Raw genomic sequence first — 19,277 nt, 5'->3', positions numbered from 1 at the left:
TACCTCAGGAGTGACCAGCCTTGGCCAACTGGAAGACTTTTTACCTCAGGAGTGGCCAGCTTTGGCCAACTGGAAGACTTTTTACCACAGGAGGGGCCAGCCTTGGCCAACTGGAAGACTTTTTACCATAGGAGGGGCCAGCCTTGGCCAACTGGAAGACTTTTTACCTCAGGAGTGGCCACCCTTGGCCAACTGGAAGACCTTGTGGACTTCAACTCAAGTTGTGGAGTTCAACTTGAAGTCCACAGGTCTTCGAGTGGCCAAGATTGGACATCCCAGGTTTACATCCTTGCTGAGTTTTCCAGGATGGCTTGTAGACTTTGGAAAAAGTGCAGAGAAGAGCAATGAAATGATTGAAGGCCTGGAGGCAAAAACATATGAAGAAAGATATTAGGAATTGGGTTTGGCTAGTCTAAAGAAAATAAGAATTAGGGGAGACATGATTGCAACATTCCAGTATTTGAGGGGCTGCTCCAAAGAAGAAGGAGTCAAGCTATTCTCCAAAGTACCTGAAGAAACAATGGATGGAAACTGAACAAGGAGAGAAGCAACCTGGAATTAAGGAGAAACTTCCTAACAGGGAGGACAATTAACCAGTGGAACTTCTTGCCACCAGAAGTTTTGGGTGATGCAACACTGGTGGTTTTGAAGAAGAGACTGGACAGTCACTTGTCTGAAAGGGTTTAGGTTCTCCTGCTTGTAACAGATAATCAGAGTTGGAAGGGACCTTATAGGTTATCTAGTCCAACCCCTTGCCCAAGCGGGACACCCTACACCATTGCTAACAGATGGGAGTCCAATCTCTTCTTGAAAATCTCAAGTGATGACACTCCCACAACTTCCGAGGGCAAGCTGCTTGAGCAGGGGGATGGACTAGAAGACCTTCCAAGGTCCCTTCCCACTTCTGGTGACATGATAGCAGTCTTCCTATAATTGAGGGGCTGCCCCAGAGAAGAGGGGGTCAAATTATTCTCCAAAGCACCTGAAGGCAGGACAAGAAGCAATGGGTGGAAACTCATCAAGGAAAGAAGCAGCCTGGAATTAAGGAGAAACTTCCTAACAGTGAGGACAATTAAGCAGTGGAACTGCTTGCCACCAGAAGTTGTGGGTGCTCTATCACTGGAGGCTTTTTTAAAAAGAAATTAATTAGACAGTCTCTTGTCTGAAATGGTCTAAGGTAGTACAGGGCTGTGATGACGAACCTATGGCACACGTGCCACAGGTGGCACGCAGAGCCATTTGTGCCGGCACACAAGCCGCAGGCAAACTTACCTCACTGCGCATACGTGCGCCTCACAGCTGATTTTTGGGATGGTTTGAGGCCTTTTTCAGCCTCTGGAGGCTTTGCAGGCCAAATAATAGGCCCATTTCACCACTTCCTGTAATACCGGAAGCGACGAAACAGGCCTATTATTCAGCCTGCAAACCTCGCAAGGGCTTTTTTTCAAGCCTCTGGGAGGCCAAATATCAGCTGTGAGGCCCAGGGCAGGTGAGGGGGTGTGGGGTGGGGATTGTGCGCACATGCGTAGGGGGCATGTGGGGGTGGGGGTGCGTGCATTGCCTTCTGGGTGCTGGCATGTGAGCGCATGCTCTGGCGTGTGCACAATTTTTGGCACAGGAGCCCCCAAAGGTTAGCCACCCACTGGTATAGGGTCTCCTGCTTGAGCAGGGGGTTGGACTAGAAGACCTCCGAGGTCCCTTCCAACTCTATTCCGATTGATTGAACCCAGCCTTCTCCCTGGTTCGCAAGATCCAAGGTTGGCTGCTGTCACTGCCTCCTTAAAGGACACCCAGCCAAACGTCTTGGCTAGCAGCATGTGTGAGTTGGCAAGCGTGCAACCCCTGGTCGTAGCTGCTGGACCAGACCGACGTGTTTTGGAAGCGGGGTTGGCATCCCGAAAACATGTGGCAACTCCTGCTGGTTACGAAATGCGTCAGCTGGGCTTTCAAGCATGGCCAGTTTAGATTGTTTTTTTTTTATTATTTAATTGCATTTTAATTGTTTCATGTAGCTTGATGATGTCAACCCAGCCTGGGAACACGGGTTCAAGATCCGGGCACCTCTGCTTAAAATAAATTTAAAAAAATAATATTAATGAACACGGAGGGATATCCAGTTGCATGGAATATGCGGCTGCTGTGCTAAAAGCCCGGTTGGCACCGATTAAATTAAAATTAAAAATGCGGCTTTTGATTTTTATTTATTTTTAAGGGGAAAGAAATGAAAGTCAGGTGGAGGTTTTGGTTGCAAAGCTTTTCCGGGCCAGGATGAAGGTCATAAAATGGATCATTTCCTTCCTTCCTTTCTTCCTTCCTTCCTTTCTTCCTTCCTTCCTTCCTCCCCACATCCCTCTTTCCATTCTGTATTATTTATTCTTCTTTCTCTTCCTTTCTCCTTTCGTTTTCTTCCATTCTTTTCCTTCCTTTCTTCTGCTGTCTTCCCCTTCCTTCCTCCCTGCCTCCCTCCTTCCTTCTCTCTCCAGACCTTCCTTCTTTCCTCCCTCCCTTCCCATCTTGTATTATTTATTCTTCTTTTCCTTTTTTCTTTTTCCTTCCTTTTTTCTTCTTCCTTCTTTTTCCTCCCTTCCTTCCCATCTTGTATTATTTGTTCTTCTTTCTCTTCCTTTTTCCTTTTGTTTTCTCCCTTTTTCCTTTCTTATTTTCCCTTCCTTCGTTCCCCTTGAATTATTTGTTCTCCTTTCTCTTCCTTTCTCCTTTTGTTTTCTTCCATTCTTTTCCTTCCTTTCTTCTTCTGCTGTCTTCCCTTCCTCCCTCCCTCCTTCTCTCTCCAGACCTTCCTTCTTTCCTCCCTCCTCCCTTCCCATCTTGAATTATTTGTTCTTCTTTCTTTTCCTTTTTCCTTCCTTTTTCTTCTTATTTTCCCTTCCCATCCTTCCCTTCCTTCCCTTCCTTCCTTCCCCCTCCTTCCTTCCTTCCTTCCCATCTTGAATTATTTGTTCTTCTTTCTTTTCCTTTTTCCTTCCTTTTTCCTTCTTCCTTCTTTCTCCTTCCTTCCTACCCATGTTGAATTATTTGTTCTTCTTTCTCTTCCCTTTTCCTTCCTTTTTCCTTCTTCCTTCTTTCTCCTTCCTTCCTACCCATGTTGAATTATTTGTTCTTCTTTCTCTTCCCTTTTCCTTCCTTTTTCCTTCTTCCTTCTTTCTCCTTCCTTCCTACCCATGTTGAATTATTTGTTCTTCTTTCTCTTCCCTTTTCCTTCCTTTTTCCTTCTTCTTCTTTCTCCTTCCTTCCTTCCCATCTTGAATTATTTGTTCTTCTTTCTCTTCTTCCTTTTCCTTTTGTTTTCTTGCTTTTTCCCTTTTTTCTCCTTCCTTCCTTCCTTCCTCCCTTCCTTCCTTCCTTCCCATCTTGAATTATTTGTTCTTCTTCCTCTTCCTTTTTCTCTTTCTTTTTTCTTCTTCCTTTTTTCCCTTCCTTCCTTTCTTCCCATCTTGAATTATTTGTTCTTCTTTCTGTTCCTTTTTCCTTTCCTTTCCTTCCTTTTTCCCTTTTTTCTCCTTCCTTCCTTCCTCCCTCCCTCCCTCCCTCCCTTCCTATCCTTTGAATTATTTGTTCTTCTTTCTCTTCCTTTTTCCTTTCCTTTCCTTCCTTTTTCCCTTTTTTTCTCCTTCCTCCCTTCCTCATGATCTCGAGCATCTGGTTCTTCACCGGAAGAACAAGAGAGAAACCGGAGAGGAGGAGGAAGAAGAGGAGGAGGAGGAGGAGGGGGGGAGGAGGAGGGGGGGGAGGAGGGGGGCTTCCCCAAGACCGGACATAGCAGGCCTGACTCCTTTCTCTCTCCGGTGGGCCAAACAGGACCCAGCCTCCTCTTCATCACCTACGCCGAGGCCATCGCCAACATGCCCGCCTCCACCTTCTTCGCCATCATTTTCTTCCTGATGTTGATCACCCTGGGACTGGACAGCACGGTGAGGAGAGGAGGGTGACGGGTGGGGCTTCACGGGTGGGGTCAGAGGGGACCCTGGGTGGGATTCAACCGGCGTAGCAGCCGTTGCGGTGAGGGCGTGCTTTGCGCGGGATGTAAGGCATTGCCAGCTTTAAGCTGCGTGGACCTCAATTCCCAGAATTCCCCAGCCGGCAACATTGAGAAACCCTGGAATAAATAGATCTAGGCAATGGCCGGGGAGGTTGTGAGCAAAGGGTGAGGGACTAAGAACAAGAACTGGGGGTGGAGGGGGGAATCTCCGTTGCCCGCGTTGAAATTTCGACTTCTCCACTGAGCAGGGGGTGAGACTAGATGACCGCCAAGGGGCCCTCCAACCCTAGGGATTGGAATTCCAGGAAGTGCACAGCTGAGAGTTGGCAGGAGTTCTGAACGTTGCATAATAGAATGAGAAGGGACTTCGGAGCTTCCTTCCTTCCTTCCTCCCTCTTTTCCAGTCCCATTTTCCTTTCATCCTTTTACCTTCCTTTCTTCCTTTTTCTCATTTTTTCCTTCCCTTTATCATTCCCTCCCTCCCTTTTCCATTCCCATTTTTCTTTCGTCCCTTTACCTTCCTTTCTTCCTTTTTCTCATTTTTTCCTTCCCTTTATCATTTTCCTTCCTTCTTTCCTCCTTCCCTCCCTCCCTCTTTTCCATTCCCATTTTTCTTTCGTCCTTTACCTTCCTTTCTTCCTTTTTCTCATTTTTTCCTTCCCTTTATCATTTTCCTTCCTTCTTTCCTCCTTCCCTCCCTCCCTCTTTTCCATTCCCATTTTTCTTTCATCCCTTTACCTTCCTTTCTTCATTTTTCTCATTTTTCCTTCCCTTTATCATTTTCCTTTCTTCCTCTCTTGACTTCTCATCTTCCTTCTTTCCTCCTTCCCTCCCTCTTTTCCATTCCCATTTTTCTTTCATCCCTTTACCTTCCTGCCTTTTTCTCCTTTTTCTTTCTTCCCTTTATCATTTTCCTTTCTTCCTTTCTTGACTTCTCGTCTTCCTCCCTCCCTCTTTTCCATTCCCCTTTTTCTTTCTTCTCTTTACCTACCTACCTTCCTTCCTCCCTCCCTCCCTCCCTCCCATAGAATAGTTGAATAACATTGGAAGGGACCTTGGAGGTCATCCAGTCCAGCCCCCTGCTCAAAGAGGAGGCCTTAGATAATTTCAGACAAACGTCTGTCCAGTCTCTTCTTGAAAACCTCCAGCGATGGAGCGGCCACCATTCCTGGAGGTGATTCTTCCTTTCCTTGACCACTTCCAATGTTTTCGCCCCCCCCCCTCAGTTTGCCGGCCTGGAGGGGGTCATCACCGGTGTGCTGGATGAATTCCCCCACATCTGGGGCAAACAGCGGGAATGGTTTGTGCTGATTCTGATCGTGACGTGTTTCATGGGCTCTTTGTCCACGCTGACTTTCGTAAGTAGCCGATGCGGCCCCTGGGGGGGAGGAGGAAGGGGGGGTATGGCGGGGTGGGGGGGTGGGGGTGGGGATATATAAACCGTGTGCTAAACAAACAATGCTTAACGTTGGTTATTGTTTGCTGTGACACTGATGATGTTACCTAGTTGGGTAAGGAAACGTCTGTAAGGAAAACAATCTCCTTCTGCTTCCGCTTCTTCCACCTCCTCCTCCTTTTATTTCCCTCTTCTTCTTCCTCCTCCTCGCACTCCTCTTCCTCTTCCTTCTCTTTCTTCCTCTTCCTCCTTTTCTTCTTCTCCCTCACTTTTTCTTTTTCTTCTTCTTTCTCTTCCTCTTTCTTCCTCCTCCTCTTATCTTCTTCCTCCTCCTCCTCCTCCTCTTCTTCTTCTTCTTCTTCTTCTTCTTCCTCCTCCTCCTCCTCCTCCTCCTTGTACTCCTCTTTCTCTTCCTTCTCTTTCTTCCTCTTCCTCCTTTTCTTCTTCTCCCTCACTTTTTCTTTTTCTTCTTCTTTCTCTTCCTCTTTCTTCCTCCTCCTCTTATCTTCTTCCTCCTCCTCCTCCTCTTCTTCTTCTTCTTCTTCCTTCCTCCTCCTCCTCCTCCTCCTCCTCCTCCTCCTCCTCCTTGTACTCCCTCTTTCTCTTCCTTCTCTTTCTTCCTCTTCCTCCTTTTCTTCTTCTCCCTCACTTTTTCTTTTTCTTCTTTTCTTCTTCTCTTCTTCTTTCTCCTCCTCCTCCTCCTCCTCCTCCTCCTCCTCCTCCTCTTTTTCTTATCTTCCTCTTCTTCTTCCTCCTCATACTCCTCCTCCTCTTCTTATCTTCTTCCTCCTCTTCTTATCCTCCTCTTCTTCCTTCTCCTTGTACTCCTCTTCCTCCCCCTTCCTCTTCTTCTTCTTCTTCCTCCTCCTCCTCTTCTTCCTCCCGCTCCTTCTTCTTGTTCTTCCTCCTCCTCCTCCTCCTCCTCCTCTTTTTCTTCTTCCTCCTCACTTTTTCTCCTCCTTTATCTTCTCCTTCTCCTTCCTCTTCCTCTTACCCCTCTCCTCCTCCTTTCTAGCACTCAAGGCATTACCTAGTTGGGTGATGAAACGCCTGCAACAAGACCACCCAGCTCAGAGATGACCAAGGACCCCCCGCCCCCAATACATAATAAATAACTATTGAAGTTTTCAGGGTAGCCTCAACTGTGGGACGAGTGGCAAATAAATCTGTCAAATTAATAGATCAATAAAGAGAAAGTGCCTTTCCCGACTCTTTTGTCTTTGGCACGTGGGACATTTCTTCTTTTAGTGTTTGAATGAGCTGCACTTCCTCGCCCTGGGGGGCTTTTGAGACCCCCTTCCCTTCTCCCAACACTTCCTCTTCTCCTTTCCTTCCTTCCTTCCTCCCAGGGAGGGGCCTACGTGGTGAAACTCTTTGAAGAATATGCCACGGGGCCGGCCGTGATAGCCGTCGTGTTTCTGGAATCCATCGCCGTGGCTTGGTTCTATGGTAAGCTCCCCCCCCCCCTTCACGTCATAGTGGGGGACGATAGGTTGGACATGGTGGCTTCTTCCTTGGGGAGCATCCAGTGGGGGGGGGGGCAGGGCCCTGGTGACCACCCGTTATTTCACAAGAAGGGTTCTCCACTCCTCTACTCGTTGCAGAAGACCTTATGCCACCAGACTCGAAATTCTAGACCTGGAAAATCTAGAACTAGGCCGCCTTCGGTCTGATCTAAGTATGGTATATAAAATCATACATTGCAATGTCCTACCTGTCAATGAATACTTCAGCTTCAACCATAACAACACAAGAGCAAACAATAGATACAAACTCAAGGTTAATTGCAACAAACTTGATTGCAGGAAACACGACTTCAGCCACAGAGTGGTCAATGTCTGGAATCCTCTACCTGACTCTGTGGTTTCTTCCCCAAACCCCCAAAACTTTAGCCTTAGACTGTCTACTGTTGACTTCACCCCATTCCTAAGAGGTCTGTAGGGGTCGTGCACAAGCGCACCAATCGTGCCTACCGTCCCTGTCCTATTGTTTCTTTTATTTTTCTTATATGTACCCATTTCATGTATTCATAACTAACTATATACTTATACCTATTATCTTGTAAGCAATTGACAAATCAAAATAAATAAATAAAATAAAAATAAATAAATAAAAATAAATATCTCTCACCACGCAGAAGGGGAAGGAGCCCATGTCTACTGTAGATGTGATGGTGGGGCTTCCATAAACACAAGGAACTCAGGCGATACCTGCATTTAGATGCCTGCTTCTTCCTAGCGCTCTTCTTGTAGGCATCAAGGTTTTAACAGAGAAAAAGAGAGGCAGAGAGAGACAGAGAGAGAGGGAGAGAGGCAGAGGCAGAGACACAGACAGACAGAGACAGAGAGAAAGAGAAAGAGAGAGAGAGATAGAGAGAGGGGGAGACAGAAAGAGAGAGACAGAGAGATAGAAAGAGAGGCAGAGACACAGAGAGAGAGAGAGAAAGAGAGAGAGACAGAGGGGAAGACAGAAAGAGAGAGACAGAGAGAAAGAGAGAGACAGACGCACAGAGAGAGAGACAGAGAGAGGGGGAAACAGAAAGAGAGACAGAAAGAGAGACACAGAGACACAGAGAGAGAGAGACAGAAAGAGAAAGATAGAGAGACAGACAGAGACAGGGAGAGGGAGGCAGGGACAAAGAAACAGAAAGAGAGACAGAGAGATAGAGGGAGAAACAGAGAGAGAAAAACAGACAGAGAGAGACAGGGACAGAGAGAGAGAGAGAGGAAGATAGAGAGAGGGAGAGAGAGAGAGGGAGAGAGAAACAGAGAGCGAGAGTCAGAGACACAGAGAGACACAAATAGAGACACACACACATACACACAGAGGTTGCAACTACCGTGGGGGCCAGGAAGTTGGACACGGGAGCTGTGAAGTTCCTTCGCTTCCCAGGGCTTGAACTGGTGTGACCCAAACGCCACCTTTCGCATGTGCTTCGGCCGTCGGCTCTCATTCCTTCCTTGTCTCCCTCCACAGGGGTCACCCAATTTTGCAGCGACGTGAAGGAGATGTTGGGGTTCGTCCCTGGCTGGTTCTGGAGGATCTGTTGGGTGGTCATCAGCCCAGCTTTCATCCTGGTGAGTAGGACGCCGGAAAACCATCTGAGGGCACCACGGATCCCGTGGTCATTGGGTAACATCATCAGCGCTTAGAAGGAAGTGGGGTAGTGCGCTCAGTAAGCCTTGCAAAGAGAACATTGATGCTGTTACCTAGTTTGGTAATGAAATGTCTGCAAGGAAACAAGCTCAGAGAGCACCAAGGCCCCCGCAGTCCTTCCTCCCTCCCTCCCTCCTCCTCCTCCTCCCTGCAAACCCTTCCTCATGGGTGGGATTCTACCAATTCGGACAGGCTCTGTGGAACCCGTAGTTATGATGCGGCGTAGTTCAGAGAACGAGCAGATCGTGTCCCTGGCTGGCCGTGTCCTTCTCCACCCGCCCCTCCCCTTCCCGCCCATGCACAATATTGCGGACTGCATTCTCCCCCCCCCGTCACTCCTTAATTTCCTGTTTCCCCCTACCAACGATCAGCTGTTCTGACGATCAGCTGTGCTGAGATCCCCCTTGCTGTCTTACTGCTTCACCTAGAAGGAAGGAAAGAAGGAAGGAGAGGAGGAGGAAGGAAGGAAGAAAAGGAAGGAAGGAGAGGAGGGAAGGAAGGAAAGAAGGAAGGAGAGGAGGAGGAAGGAAGGACAGGACGATCAGCTGTTCCTATAATCAGCTGTGCTGAGATCCCCTTGTTGTGTTACTGCTTTGCCTTGAAGGAAGGAAGGAAGGAAGGAGAGGATGATCAGCTGTTCCTACGATCAGCTGTGCTGGGATCCCCCTCACCATCTTACTGCTTCTCCCAGGAGGAAGGAAGGAAGGAAGAAGATGAGGAAAGAAGGAAGGAGAGGAGGAAGGAAGGAGAGGAGGAAGGAAAGGAGGAGGAAGGAAGGAAGGAAGGAAGGAAGGAAGGAAGGAAGGAAGGAAGGAAGGAAGGAAGGAAGGAAGGAAGGAAGGAGAGGACGATCAGCTGTTCCTCTGCAGTTCAACCCTGAGCTACTCATGGTCTCTACTATTGATATACTATAGTCCCTCCTCCCCTTTAACACTAATCAGGTTCCCTGGTTGGGTGCGAAACGTCTGCAAGGACGGAGCCAAACTCAGGGAGCACCCAAGACCCCAGGGTTTAACTCAGCTCCAAATCTCCTCTTCCACATAAACCAAGATGGTGTCCACAAACGGGTGATGGGAGCTCCAGCTGTTTTTATCTGAAATGCCCCCAACCGGTTGGAGCCTCCGTCCCACTTGCTGCAGTCACCATCCTGTTTTCAGCCTCTCCTGCAGACTCTCCTCTGCATTTAACAGAGGGATACAATCAAGGTCAAGGGAGGTACTAATACCCCTCTACAAAGCCTTAGTAAGGCCACACCTAGAGTCCTGCAGCTAGTTTTGGTCACCACACTATAAAAAAGATGCTGAGACTCTGGAAAAAGTGCAGAGAAGAGCAACCAGGATGATGAGGGGACTGGAGTCTAAAAAGTACGAAGAACGGTTGCAGGAACTGGGCCTGGCTAGTCTAGGGAGGAGAAGGACCAGGGGAGACAGGAGAGCATCTTCCAATATTTGAGGGGCTGCCCCAGAGAGGAGGAAGGGGGTCAAGATGTTTTCCAAAGCCCACAAAGGCCAGACAAGGAATAACGGATGGAAACTGAACAAGGAGAGATTCAATCTGGAAATAAGGAGGAACTTTCTGACAGGGAGAACAATCCACCCATGGAACAGAAGTTGCCTTCAGAGGTTGTGGGAGCTTCATCCCTGGAGGCTTCCAAGAAGAGACTGGGCTGCCATTGGTCAGAAATGGTGTAGGGTCTCTTGCCTGGGTTGGACTGGATGACCTCCAAGGTCCCTTTCAACTCGTATTAATCTGTTATTATTCTGTTATTCAGAAGTTGTGGGAGCTTCATCACTGGAGACTCTCAAGAAAGAGTTTGGACTCCCATCTGTCAGAAGCGGTGTAGGGTCTCCTGCTTGGGCAGGGGGTGGTTGGACTAGATGACCTCCAAGGTCCCTTCCCACTCTGATTAACTGTTAATTGTTTTCATTCCCCCCCCCAATACACACACACACACACACTCTCTCTCTCTCTCCTGCTTTCTTTCCTCCTCTCTTTTTCCAGCCGTTACATATTCTACTTCCATGCATATTCTCCTTTTGGGTTGGTTTGACAAGAGCCGCTGCCACCCCTTCTGAACAAAGGCTTAACTCCCTATTCCAAAATTAGACTTTTAATTTAAACGACGCACAGGACACCCAGATAAGGATGATAGGCGGCCAACATTTCCTGGGTCTGCTGCCCGACCAGGAGAAAACAACCTTTGCTGGTGTGATGGATGTTTGTTTAGCAGCGCCTTATTGCTAAGAATAAAAAGGGCTAACCAGGATCACGTGGCATGACGTCTGCCCTCCAGTTAGTAACATGCACACACGAAAAGAACACATTTTCCTGTTCACTTTCCCTGGGCGAGCTTTTTACGAGCGTGCAAAAAAGAAAAAAGAAAGAAAGAAAGAAAGAAAGAAAGAAAGAAAGAAAGAAAGAAAGAAAGAAAGAAAGAAAGAAAGAAAGAAAGAAAGAAAAATAGTCCCGCAAACTGTGATGGCTCGGTTGTTGAGAACAGAGTAAATAGGAACACGAGAGAGGTTTTCCTCTGTGTGTGTGTGTGTGTGTGTGAGTTTCCATGGAGGTTGCAAACTAATTTTTAATTTCTGGGAAGTTGAGGTTAGGTCAAGAATAAGCCAGCAAACTCCACACACACTTTCTTCCCTGTTGTTCAACCGTTTGCTTTTCCCTTTTACTGATGAGGCCTCGAGCAAATAGCGAAGTTGGGAAGATGGAAAGTTATTTACTCCTCCAATTTAACGAGGATACTTTGGGCCTTGTAAATACCGAGTTCTTTGCTCGCCGTTTTGTTTTGTTTTATTTTAGAGGCAAGCACCCACAAGGGCTAAAATCCACAGCCTTGCCGGCACGTTAAACAGAATTTAAATGAGAAAAAAAAGAAAGGGTGTGCCAGGGACCGTTTGCAGGATCTCTCTGGTGTTCCGCAGCTAAGATGGAGTTTGGAGTTGAGGGCGGGTTGGGGAAGATTATAGACAGGTCCTTCAGGATTTTGGGAAGCCAACCATGGGAATAAAAGTTGGGAAAGGGGGCATCACTCAGGCCGGTCTAAACGGGCTGAAAGATTGGAGGGAAAAACATTCCATCTATAGTCTTCTTCTGGACCAGATGCCCTGATGCCTCCTGGTGGAGATCCCACCATCCAGACTGACCACTGATGGTGGGTCTGGGGCTTCAGTCTTTGGGTTCTGCTCCATTGACCAGGTCCGAGAGGCCCAGACTGACCACTGATGGTGGGTCTGGAGTTTCCCTTTGGGTTCTGTTCCATTGACCAGGTCTGAGAGACCCAGACTGACCACTGATGGTAGGTCTGGGGCTTCAGTCTTTGGGTTCTGCCCCATTGACCAGGTCTGAGAGGCCCAGACTGACCACTGATGGTGGGTCTGGAGTTTCCCTTTGGGTTCTGTTCCATTGACCAGGTCTGAGAGACCCAGACTGACCACTGATGGTGGGTCTGGGGCTTCAGTCTTTGGGTTCTGCTCCATTGACCAGGTCCGAGAGGCCCAGACTGACCACTGATGGTGGGTCTGGAGTTTCCCTTTGGGTTCTGTTCCATTGACCAGGTCTGAGAGACCCAGACTGACCACTGATGGTAGGTCTGGGGCTTCAGTCTTTGGGTTCTGCCCCATTGACCAGGTCTAAGAGGCCCAGACTGACCACTGATGGTGGATATGGAGTTTCCTTTGGGTTCTGCCCCATTGACCAGGTCCGAGAGGCCCAGACTGACCACTGATGGTGGGTCTGGGGCTTCAGTGTTTGGGTTCTGCCCCATTGACCAGATCTAAGAGACCCAGACTGACCACTGATGGTGGATATGGAGTTTCCCTTTGGGTTCTGCCCCATTGACCAGGTCCGAGAGACCCAGACTGACCACTGATGGTGGGTCTGAAGCTTCAGTCTTGGGGTTCTGCCCTATTGACCAGGTCCGAGAGGCCCAGACTGACCACTGATGGTGGGTCTGGGGCTTCAGCCTTGGGGTTCTGCCCCTTTGACCAGGTCCAAGAGGCCCAGACTGACCACTGATGGTGGGTATGGAGCTTCAGTCTTTCAGTTCTGCCCCACTGACCAGGTCCGAGAGGCCCAGACTGACCACTGATGGTGGGTCTGGGGCTTCAGTGTTTGGGTTCTGCCCCATTGACCAGATCTGAGAGGCCCAGACTGACCACTGATGGTGGGTCTGGGGCTTCAGTCTTTGGGTTCTGCCCCATTGACCAGGTCTGAGAGACCCAGACTGACCACTGATGGTGGATATGGAGTTTCCCTTTGGGTTCTGCCCCATTGACCAGGTCCGAGAGACCCAGACTGACCACTGATGGTGGGTCTGAAGCTTCAGTCTTGGGGTTCTGCCCCATTGACCAGGTCCGAGAGGCCCAGACTGACCACTGATGGTGGGTCTGGGGCTTCAGCCTTGGGGTTCTGCCCCTTTGACCAGGTCCAAGAGGCCCAGACTGACCACTGATGGTGGGTATGGAGCTTCAGTCTTTCAGTTCTGCCCCACTGACCAGGTCCGAGAGGCCCAGACTGACCACTGATGGTGGGTCTGGGGCTTCAGTGTTTGGGTTCTGCCCCATTGACCAGATCTAAGAGACCCAGACTGACCACTGATGGTGGGTCTGGGGCTTCAGTCTTTGGGTTCTGCCCCATTGACCAGGTCTGAGAGACCCAGACTGACCACTGATGGTGGATATGGAGTTTCCCTTTGGGTTCTGCCCCATTGACCAGGTCCGAGAGACCCAGACTGACCACTGATGGTGGGTCTGAAGCTTCAGTCTTGGGGTTCTGCCCCATTGACCAGGTCCGAGAGGCCCAGACTGACCACTGATGGTGGGTCTGGGGCTTCAGCCTTGGGGTTCTGCCCCTTTGACCAGGTCCAAGAGGCCCAGACTGACCACTGATGGTGGGTATGGAGCTTCAGTCTTCAGTTCTGCCCCACTGACCAGGTCCGAGAGGCCCAGACTGACCACTGATGGTGGGTCTGGGGCTTCAGTCTTGGGGTTCTGCCCCATTGACCAGGTCCGAGAGGCCCAGACTCACCACCGATGGTAGATTTGGAGCTTCCTTTGGGTTCTGCCCCATTGACCAGGTCCGAGAGACCCAGACTGACCACTGATGCTGGCTCTGGAGCTTCAGTCTTTGGGTTCTGCCCCATTGACCAGGTCCGAGAGACCCAGACTGACCACCGATGGTAGATTTGGAGCTTCCTTTGGTTCTGCCCCATTGACCAGGTCCGAGAGGCCCAGACTGACCACTGATGGTAGGTCTGGAGCTTCAGTCTTTGGGTTCTGCCCCACCAGCTGAGACATTGATGGTGGGGGGTCTTCTTCAGTTCATTCTCTGCAGCTTCGTCGCAAGCCCTCCGGAAATCCGCCTCTTTGACTACAATTACCCCTACTGGACCATGGTGCTGGGCTATTGCATTGGGACTTCCTCCTTCATCTGCATCCCTGCCTACATGGTTTATCGGTTGGCAAGGACTCCGGGGACACTAAAAGAGGTAGGTGGGGCCTGTGGGGGACGGGGCGGGGGAGGGAATTGCAGGAGGGAGACAAAGGGTGGGGCTGTCCATCGACAGAGGAAGCTACTCTGAGGTGGAATGCTCCACTCGGGGACTTCTCAACCTTGGCAAATTGAAGAGGGGAGGGCTCCCACTCCCAGAATCCCCCAGCCAGCCTGCTTGAAGAGGGGAGGACTTCCACTCCCAGAATCCCCCAGCCAGCCTGCTTTAAGAGGGGAGGATTTCCGCTCCCAGAATCCCCCAGCCAGGATGCTTTAAGAGGGAGGACTTCCACTCCCAGAATCCCCCAGCCAGGATGCTTTAAGAGGGTGGACTTCCACTCCCAGAATCCCCAGCCAGCCTGCTTTAAGAGGGGGACTTCCACTCCCAGAATCCCCCAGCCAGGATGCTTTAAGAGGGAGGACTTCCACTCCCAGAATCCCCAGCCAGGATGCTTTAAGAGGGGTGGGCTTCCACTCCCAGAATCCCCCAGCCAGGATGCTTTAAGAGGGTGGACTTCCTCCCAGAATCCCCCAGCCAGCCTGCTTTAAGAGGAGGACTTCCACTCCCAGAATCCCCCAGCCAGGATGCTTTAAAAGGGATGGACTTCCACTCCCAAATCCCCCAGCCAGCATGCTTAAAGAGGTGGGCTTCCACTCCCAGAATCCCCAGCCAGGATGCTTTAAGAGGAGGGCTTCCACTCCCAGAATCCCCCAGCCAGCCTGCTTTAAGAGGGAGGACTTCACTCCCAGAATCCCCAGCCAGCCTGCTTTAGAGGGGAGGACTTCCACTCCCAGAATCCCCAGCCAGGATGCTTTAAGAGGTGGACTTCCACTCCCAGAATCCCCAGCCAGGATGCTTTAAGAGAGGAGGGCTTCCACTCCCAGAATCCCCCAGCCTGCATGCTTTAAGAGGAGGACTTCCACTCCCAGAATCCCCCAGCCAGGATGCTTTAAGAGGGTGGGCTTCCACTCCCAGAATCCCCAGCCAGGATGCTTTAAGAGGGAGGACTTCAGCTCCCAGAATCCCCAGCCAGGATGCTTTAAGGGGAGGACTTCCACTCCCAGAATCCCCCAGCCAGGATGCTTTAAGAGGAGGACTTCAGCTCCCAGAATCCCCAGCCAGCCTGCTTTAAGAGGGATGGTTTCCACTCCCAGAATCCCCAGCCAGGATGCTTTAAGAGGGAGGGCTTCCCTCCCAGAATCCCCAGCCAGACTGCTTTAAGAGGGATGGCTTCCACTCCCAGAATCCCCAGCCAGGATGCTTTAAGAGGAGGACTTCCACTCCCAGAATCCCCCAGCCAGCCTGCTTTAAGAGGAGGACTTCCACTCCCAGAATCCCCCAGCCAGGATGCTTTAAGATGGACAGACTTCCACTCCCAGAATCCCCCAGCCAGGATGCTTTAAGAGGGTGGGCTTCCACTCCCAGAATCCCCCAGCCAGGCTGCTTTAAGAGGAGGACTTCCCTCCCAGAATCCCCCAGCCATCCTGCTTTAAGAGGGAGGGCTTCCACTCCCAGAATCCCCCAGCCAGCCTGCTTTAAGAGGAGGACTTCCACTCCCAGAATCCCCCAGCCAGGATGCTTTAAGAGGGAGGGCTTCCACTCCCAGAATCCCCAGCCAGGATGCTTTAGAGGGAGGGCTTCACTCCCAGAATCCCCAGCCAGGATGCTTTAAGATGGACAGACTTCCACTCCCAGAATCCCCCAGCCGGCCTGCTTTAAGAGGGTGGGCTTCCTCCCAGAATCCCCAGCCAGCCTGCTTTAAGAGGGAGGACTTCCACTCCCAGAATCCCCCAGCCAGCCTGCTTTAAGAGGGAGGACTTCCACTCCCAGAATCCCCAGCCAGGATGCTTTAAGAGGGGAGGGCTTCCACTCCCAGAATCCCCAGCCAGGATGCTTTAAGAGGGAGGGCTTCCACTCCCAGAATCCCCAACCAGCCTGCTTTAAGAGGGGAGGACTTCCACTCCCAGAATCCCCCAGCCAGCCTGCTTTAAGAAAGCCCCTCCCATGCCCCCATGAGGGAGGAACTGGGGGTGCCTCCTGTCCCCCTCTGGGCCCAATGCTGCTCTCTCTCTCTCACTGCCGTTGTCTTCGTCTCCTCCGCAGCGTCTCCTGAAGAGCATCACGCCCGAAACTTCCACGGAGATTCCTTTCGATGGGATCCACATGAATGCCGCTTAGGTCACCCCGACATTTGGGGCACGGCGTGGGGAGAAGGGAGAGGCAAGGAAAGGGGCCGCATCCTGTCCCCCTAGTTTGTTATCCAAGGCGCTCTTCCAAAGACGGGAATGTCCACCGGGGAAACGTTCTTGGCATTGACCACCAAGGAAAACCGATGCGCGATTCCAGAGAAAACCACACCCCTGTGGGGGGGACGGGGACTCCCCCGCTTGGCCCCCCGGGCTCTTCCCAATGGCCCAAGGACTTTCTTTTGGAACACTTGAGTGCAAGTGAATATATATATATTATATATATACTGGACCTGGAGCTGTCTGAATGCATGCGTGGTTTTCCCTCCGGCCTTCGTTGGGCTCTCTGTGCGAGTTAAGAAGTGTCTACGTAGAGCCACCTTGGTGTAAACTTCGTCCCTTGTGACCCCTTGGTGATTAAAAAAACCCCTCTCTGTTGTGTCATTTTTTCCAAGGTGGGATGGGGGAGAGGAAACCCCCCCAAAAAAAACCCCCAAAGCAGGAATGGTTCATCCAGGTTTGTTCATCGTGATCCTGGCTTAATCCTAGCCAAAGGCCAGCTCAAACCCCTAATGTTTGGGCGGGCTGAGTTTAAGAAGGCCACCTGCCCAAAACTAAATTCCCTGCAGCTGGAAAACCAAGTCTCCACAGAGACAAGCACAAAACCCTGTGTGTGCGCGCGTGCGTGTGTGTGTGGTTTCGTGTGGTTTTCCTTAATTGAGGGGTGTGTGTGTGTGTGTGTGTGTGGATCCCACATCTGAAAACGGTTCTGTCTAGCTTGGCTGGTTCAGGATATCCTAAGCGGAGGTGATGGTGGTGGGGTTGGACTAGAAGACCTCCAAAGTCCCTTCCGACTCTTGTTATTCTATTTTATGATGGAATCCTCCTTAATCTGGACTTCTATTCCTCCTCCTCCTCTTCCTCCTCCTCCTCCTCCTCCTCCTCCTCCTCCTCCTCCTCCTCCTCCTCAAACGCACTCCTTTCTAGCACTGATGATGTTACCTAGTTTGGTTATGAAATGTCTCCAAAAAACCCACCAAGCTCAGAGAGCAGCAACGACCCGTCTATTCCTCCTCCTCCTCCTCCTCCTCCTCCTCCTCCTCCAACCCATTCCTTTCTAGCACTGATGATGTTACCTAGTTTGGTTATGAAATGTCTCCAAAAACCCACCAAGCTCAGAGAGCAGCAACGACCCATCTATTCCTCCTTCTCCTCCTCCTCCTCCTCCTCCTCCTCTCCACACATCTCCTCCCCTTCTACCACTGAAGATGTTCCCTTGTTGGGTTGTGAAACCCAACTGCCAGTAAACCACCGAGCTCAGAGAGCACCCAGGACCCCAAAGTTCAACCCTGAGCTACTAAAAGTCTCTACTATTGAGATACTACTTGGATTACCCAGGCCCCAAGTCTGCCTCTTCTTGCTGGAGGCCTCTTCCCCTGCGGAGGGAAGCCGCAGCAGAGGGAAGGACAAGCGGGCTCTTCCTCTCCCCCCACCCTGAGTGTGCAAGCGTGCATAGGTGTCTACTAGGCCTTTTCACGGTGGGTCTGAGTCTCGTGGGAACTGCCACAAGACCTCATTTGCAGGAACCTGGCAGGAAAGTTTCTTCTTGTTCTAACAGACGACTTTTTATTTTTAATGAGGGTTAAACTATAAACCGGTGGGACGACCTGTTTAGTGTGTGTGTGCGTACAATATATTGTCTAAAACAAGGTGAGGAAACCTCTCTGTTACCTGTAAATCAATGAACACACAGCAAAGGTGTGGGCCGAATGTACGATGCCGTTGCCTCCTTTGAATGTGCTCCCTCGTGGGATCCTTTAATGCTGAGGTCTTCAAACTTGACAAGCTTTAAGACTTGTGGACTTCCACTCCCAGAATTCCTCCTCCTCTAGTCATGTTAGCTCAGGAATCCTGGGAGTGGAAGTCCACAAGTCTTAAAACTTGCCACGTTTGAAGACCCTTGCTCTAATGTCTCCAAGAAAATAGACCTCAAATGGATTTGTTAATCCGGAAGAATTGGCTTCTTCCGGGTTAGTGCAGGAGTCGGCAACCCATGGCTCTAGAGCCATATGCGGCTCCATCGGCTGATCTCACCACTGGCTGGCCTCTCCCCTCCCAGTCACTGCTCGCTTGGCCTGTTTTCTGTGGGAAATGGGTCCAAATGGTTCTTTGGCGTGTTTAAGGCTGCAGAACTGGGTTAGTGGATCACTGCAGAAAAGGCTTTAAAACTAGGTTTCTCCAATCTTGGTTACTTTTAAGACTTGTGGACTTCAAACTCCCAGAATTCTGGGAATTGGAAGTCCACAGGTCTTAAAAGCAGCCAAAGTCGAACAAACCTGGTTGAAGCCTTTCTTAAAGCCAAAGCCCCCCCTCCCATTCCGTGCAAACCTGGAACTTGTGCGTTGTCATTTTTTTTTGTACAGAGGAATCAATACATGAAAAAAAAAAACTGGAGTTTTCTTTTACAGAACAAGGCGCTCGATGGTGCGATAGGCCACCTATCTTGTTATCTTACATTGCTGCCTTTCTGGAATGTGCCAAGTGGAGTGTGTGTTTCGTTTGGTGTCTCGCAACGTCCAAGTAATGTTGTAATAAAGTGAGTGTGACAATAAAATGGAAGTTGTACTCTCCGCCTTTCTGGTGACAAATGATTGACTAAAATGGAAAGATTCTGGGAGGGGAAGAGGACGTGTTGGCTGAAATGAAGACAGCTGGTTGCTTGACACGTTTTAATCAATTTTAGATACTGGAAACACTTATTTTTTAATATACCATTTCCCCCCAAAAAATATAACCTACCCTGAAAGCAAGTCCTAGCTGGATTTTTACACATACGCCCAATATAAGCCCTACTCCCAAAATAAGCCCTAATTAAGATCCCACCCACTCCGGAGTGACGGGTAAAAATTAAGCTAGGGTGGAGATGGGAAGGGTGGAGCTGCCCTACTACTTACCTTTAGACAGGTGTGGCCAGGCCTCACACACCCCAACACCTGCCTGGCCGGCCCATTTCTTCTGCAGCCAGCAAGGCAGGCAAGGCTTTCC

General features: G+C 50.2%; 1 protein-coding gene across 4 annotated transcripts in view; it reads left to right on the top strand.

The window, feature by feature from the left end:
• SLC6A4 (solute carrier family 6 member 4) overlaps positions 1 to 18,862 on the top strand; it is a 65,875-nt gene extending 47,013 nt beyond the window's left edge. For all 4 annotated transcript variants that reach the window (XM_087924500.1, XM_087924505.1, XM_087924510.1 and 1 more), the window contains exons 9-14: positions 3,817 to 3,929; positions 5,224 to 5,355; positions 6,743 to 6,842; positions 8,370 to 8,470; positions 13,876 to 14,043; positions 16,150 to 18,862. In XM_087924500.1, the coding sequence (XP_087780626.1) occupies positions 3,817 to 3,929; positions 5,224 to 5,355; positions 6,743 to 6,842; positions 8,370 to 8,470; positions 13,876 to 14,043; positions 16,150 to 16,224 (689 nt within the window). In that variant the 3' untranslated portion in view covers positions 16,225 to 18,862. The remainder of the gene's footprint in view (positions 1 to 3,816; positions 3,930 to 5,223; positions 5,356 to 6,742; positions 6,843 to 8,369; positions 8,471 to 13,875; positions 14,044 to 16,149) is intronic.
• The last annotated feature ends 415 nt before the right edge of the window (positions 18,863 to 19,277 follow it).

This window comes from Pseudonaja textilis, chromosome 1 (genome assembly GCF_049901715.1).
Source record: "Pseudonaja textilis isolate UNSWEBS1 chromosome 1, rPseTex1.2, whole genome shotgun sequence".
NCBI lineage: Eukaryota > Metazoa > Chordata > Lepidosauria > Squamata > Elapidae > Pseudonaja > Pseudonaja textilis.
Note: the sequence above shows the minus strand (reverse complement) of the source record. Positions and strands in the feature narration are given on the sequence as shown.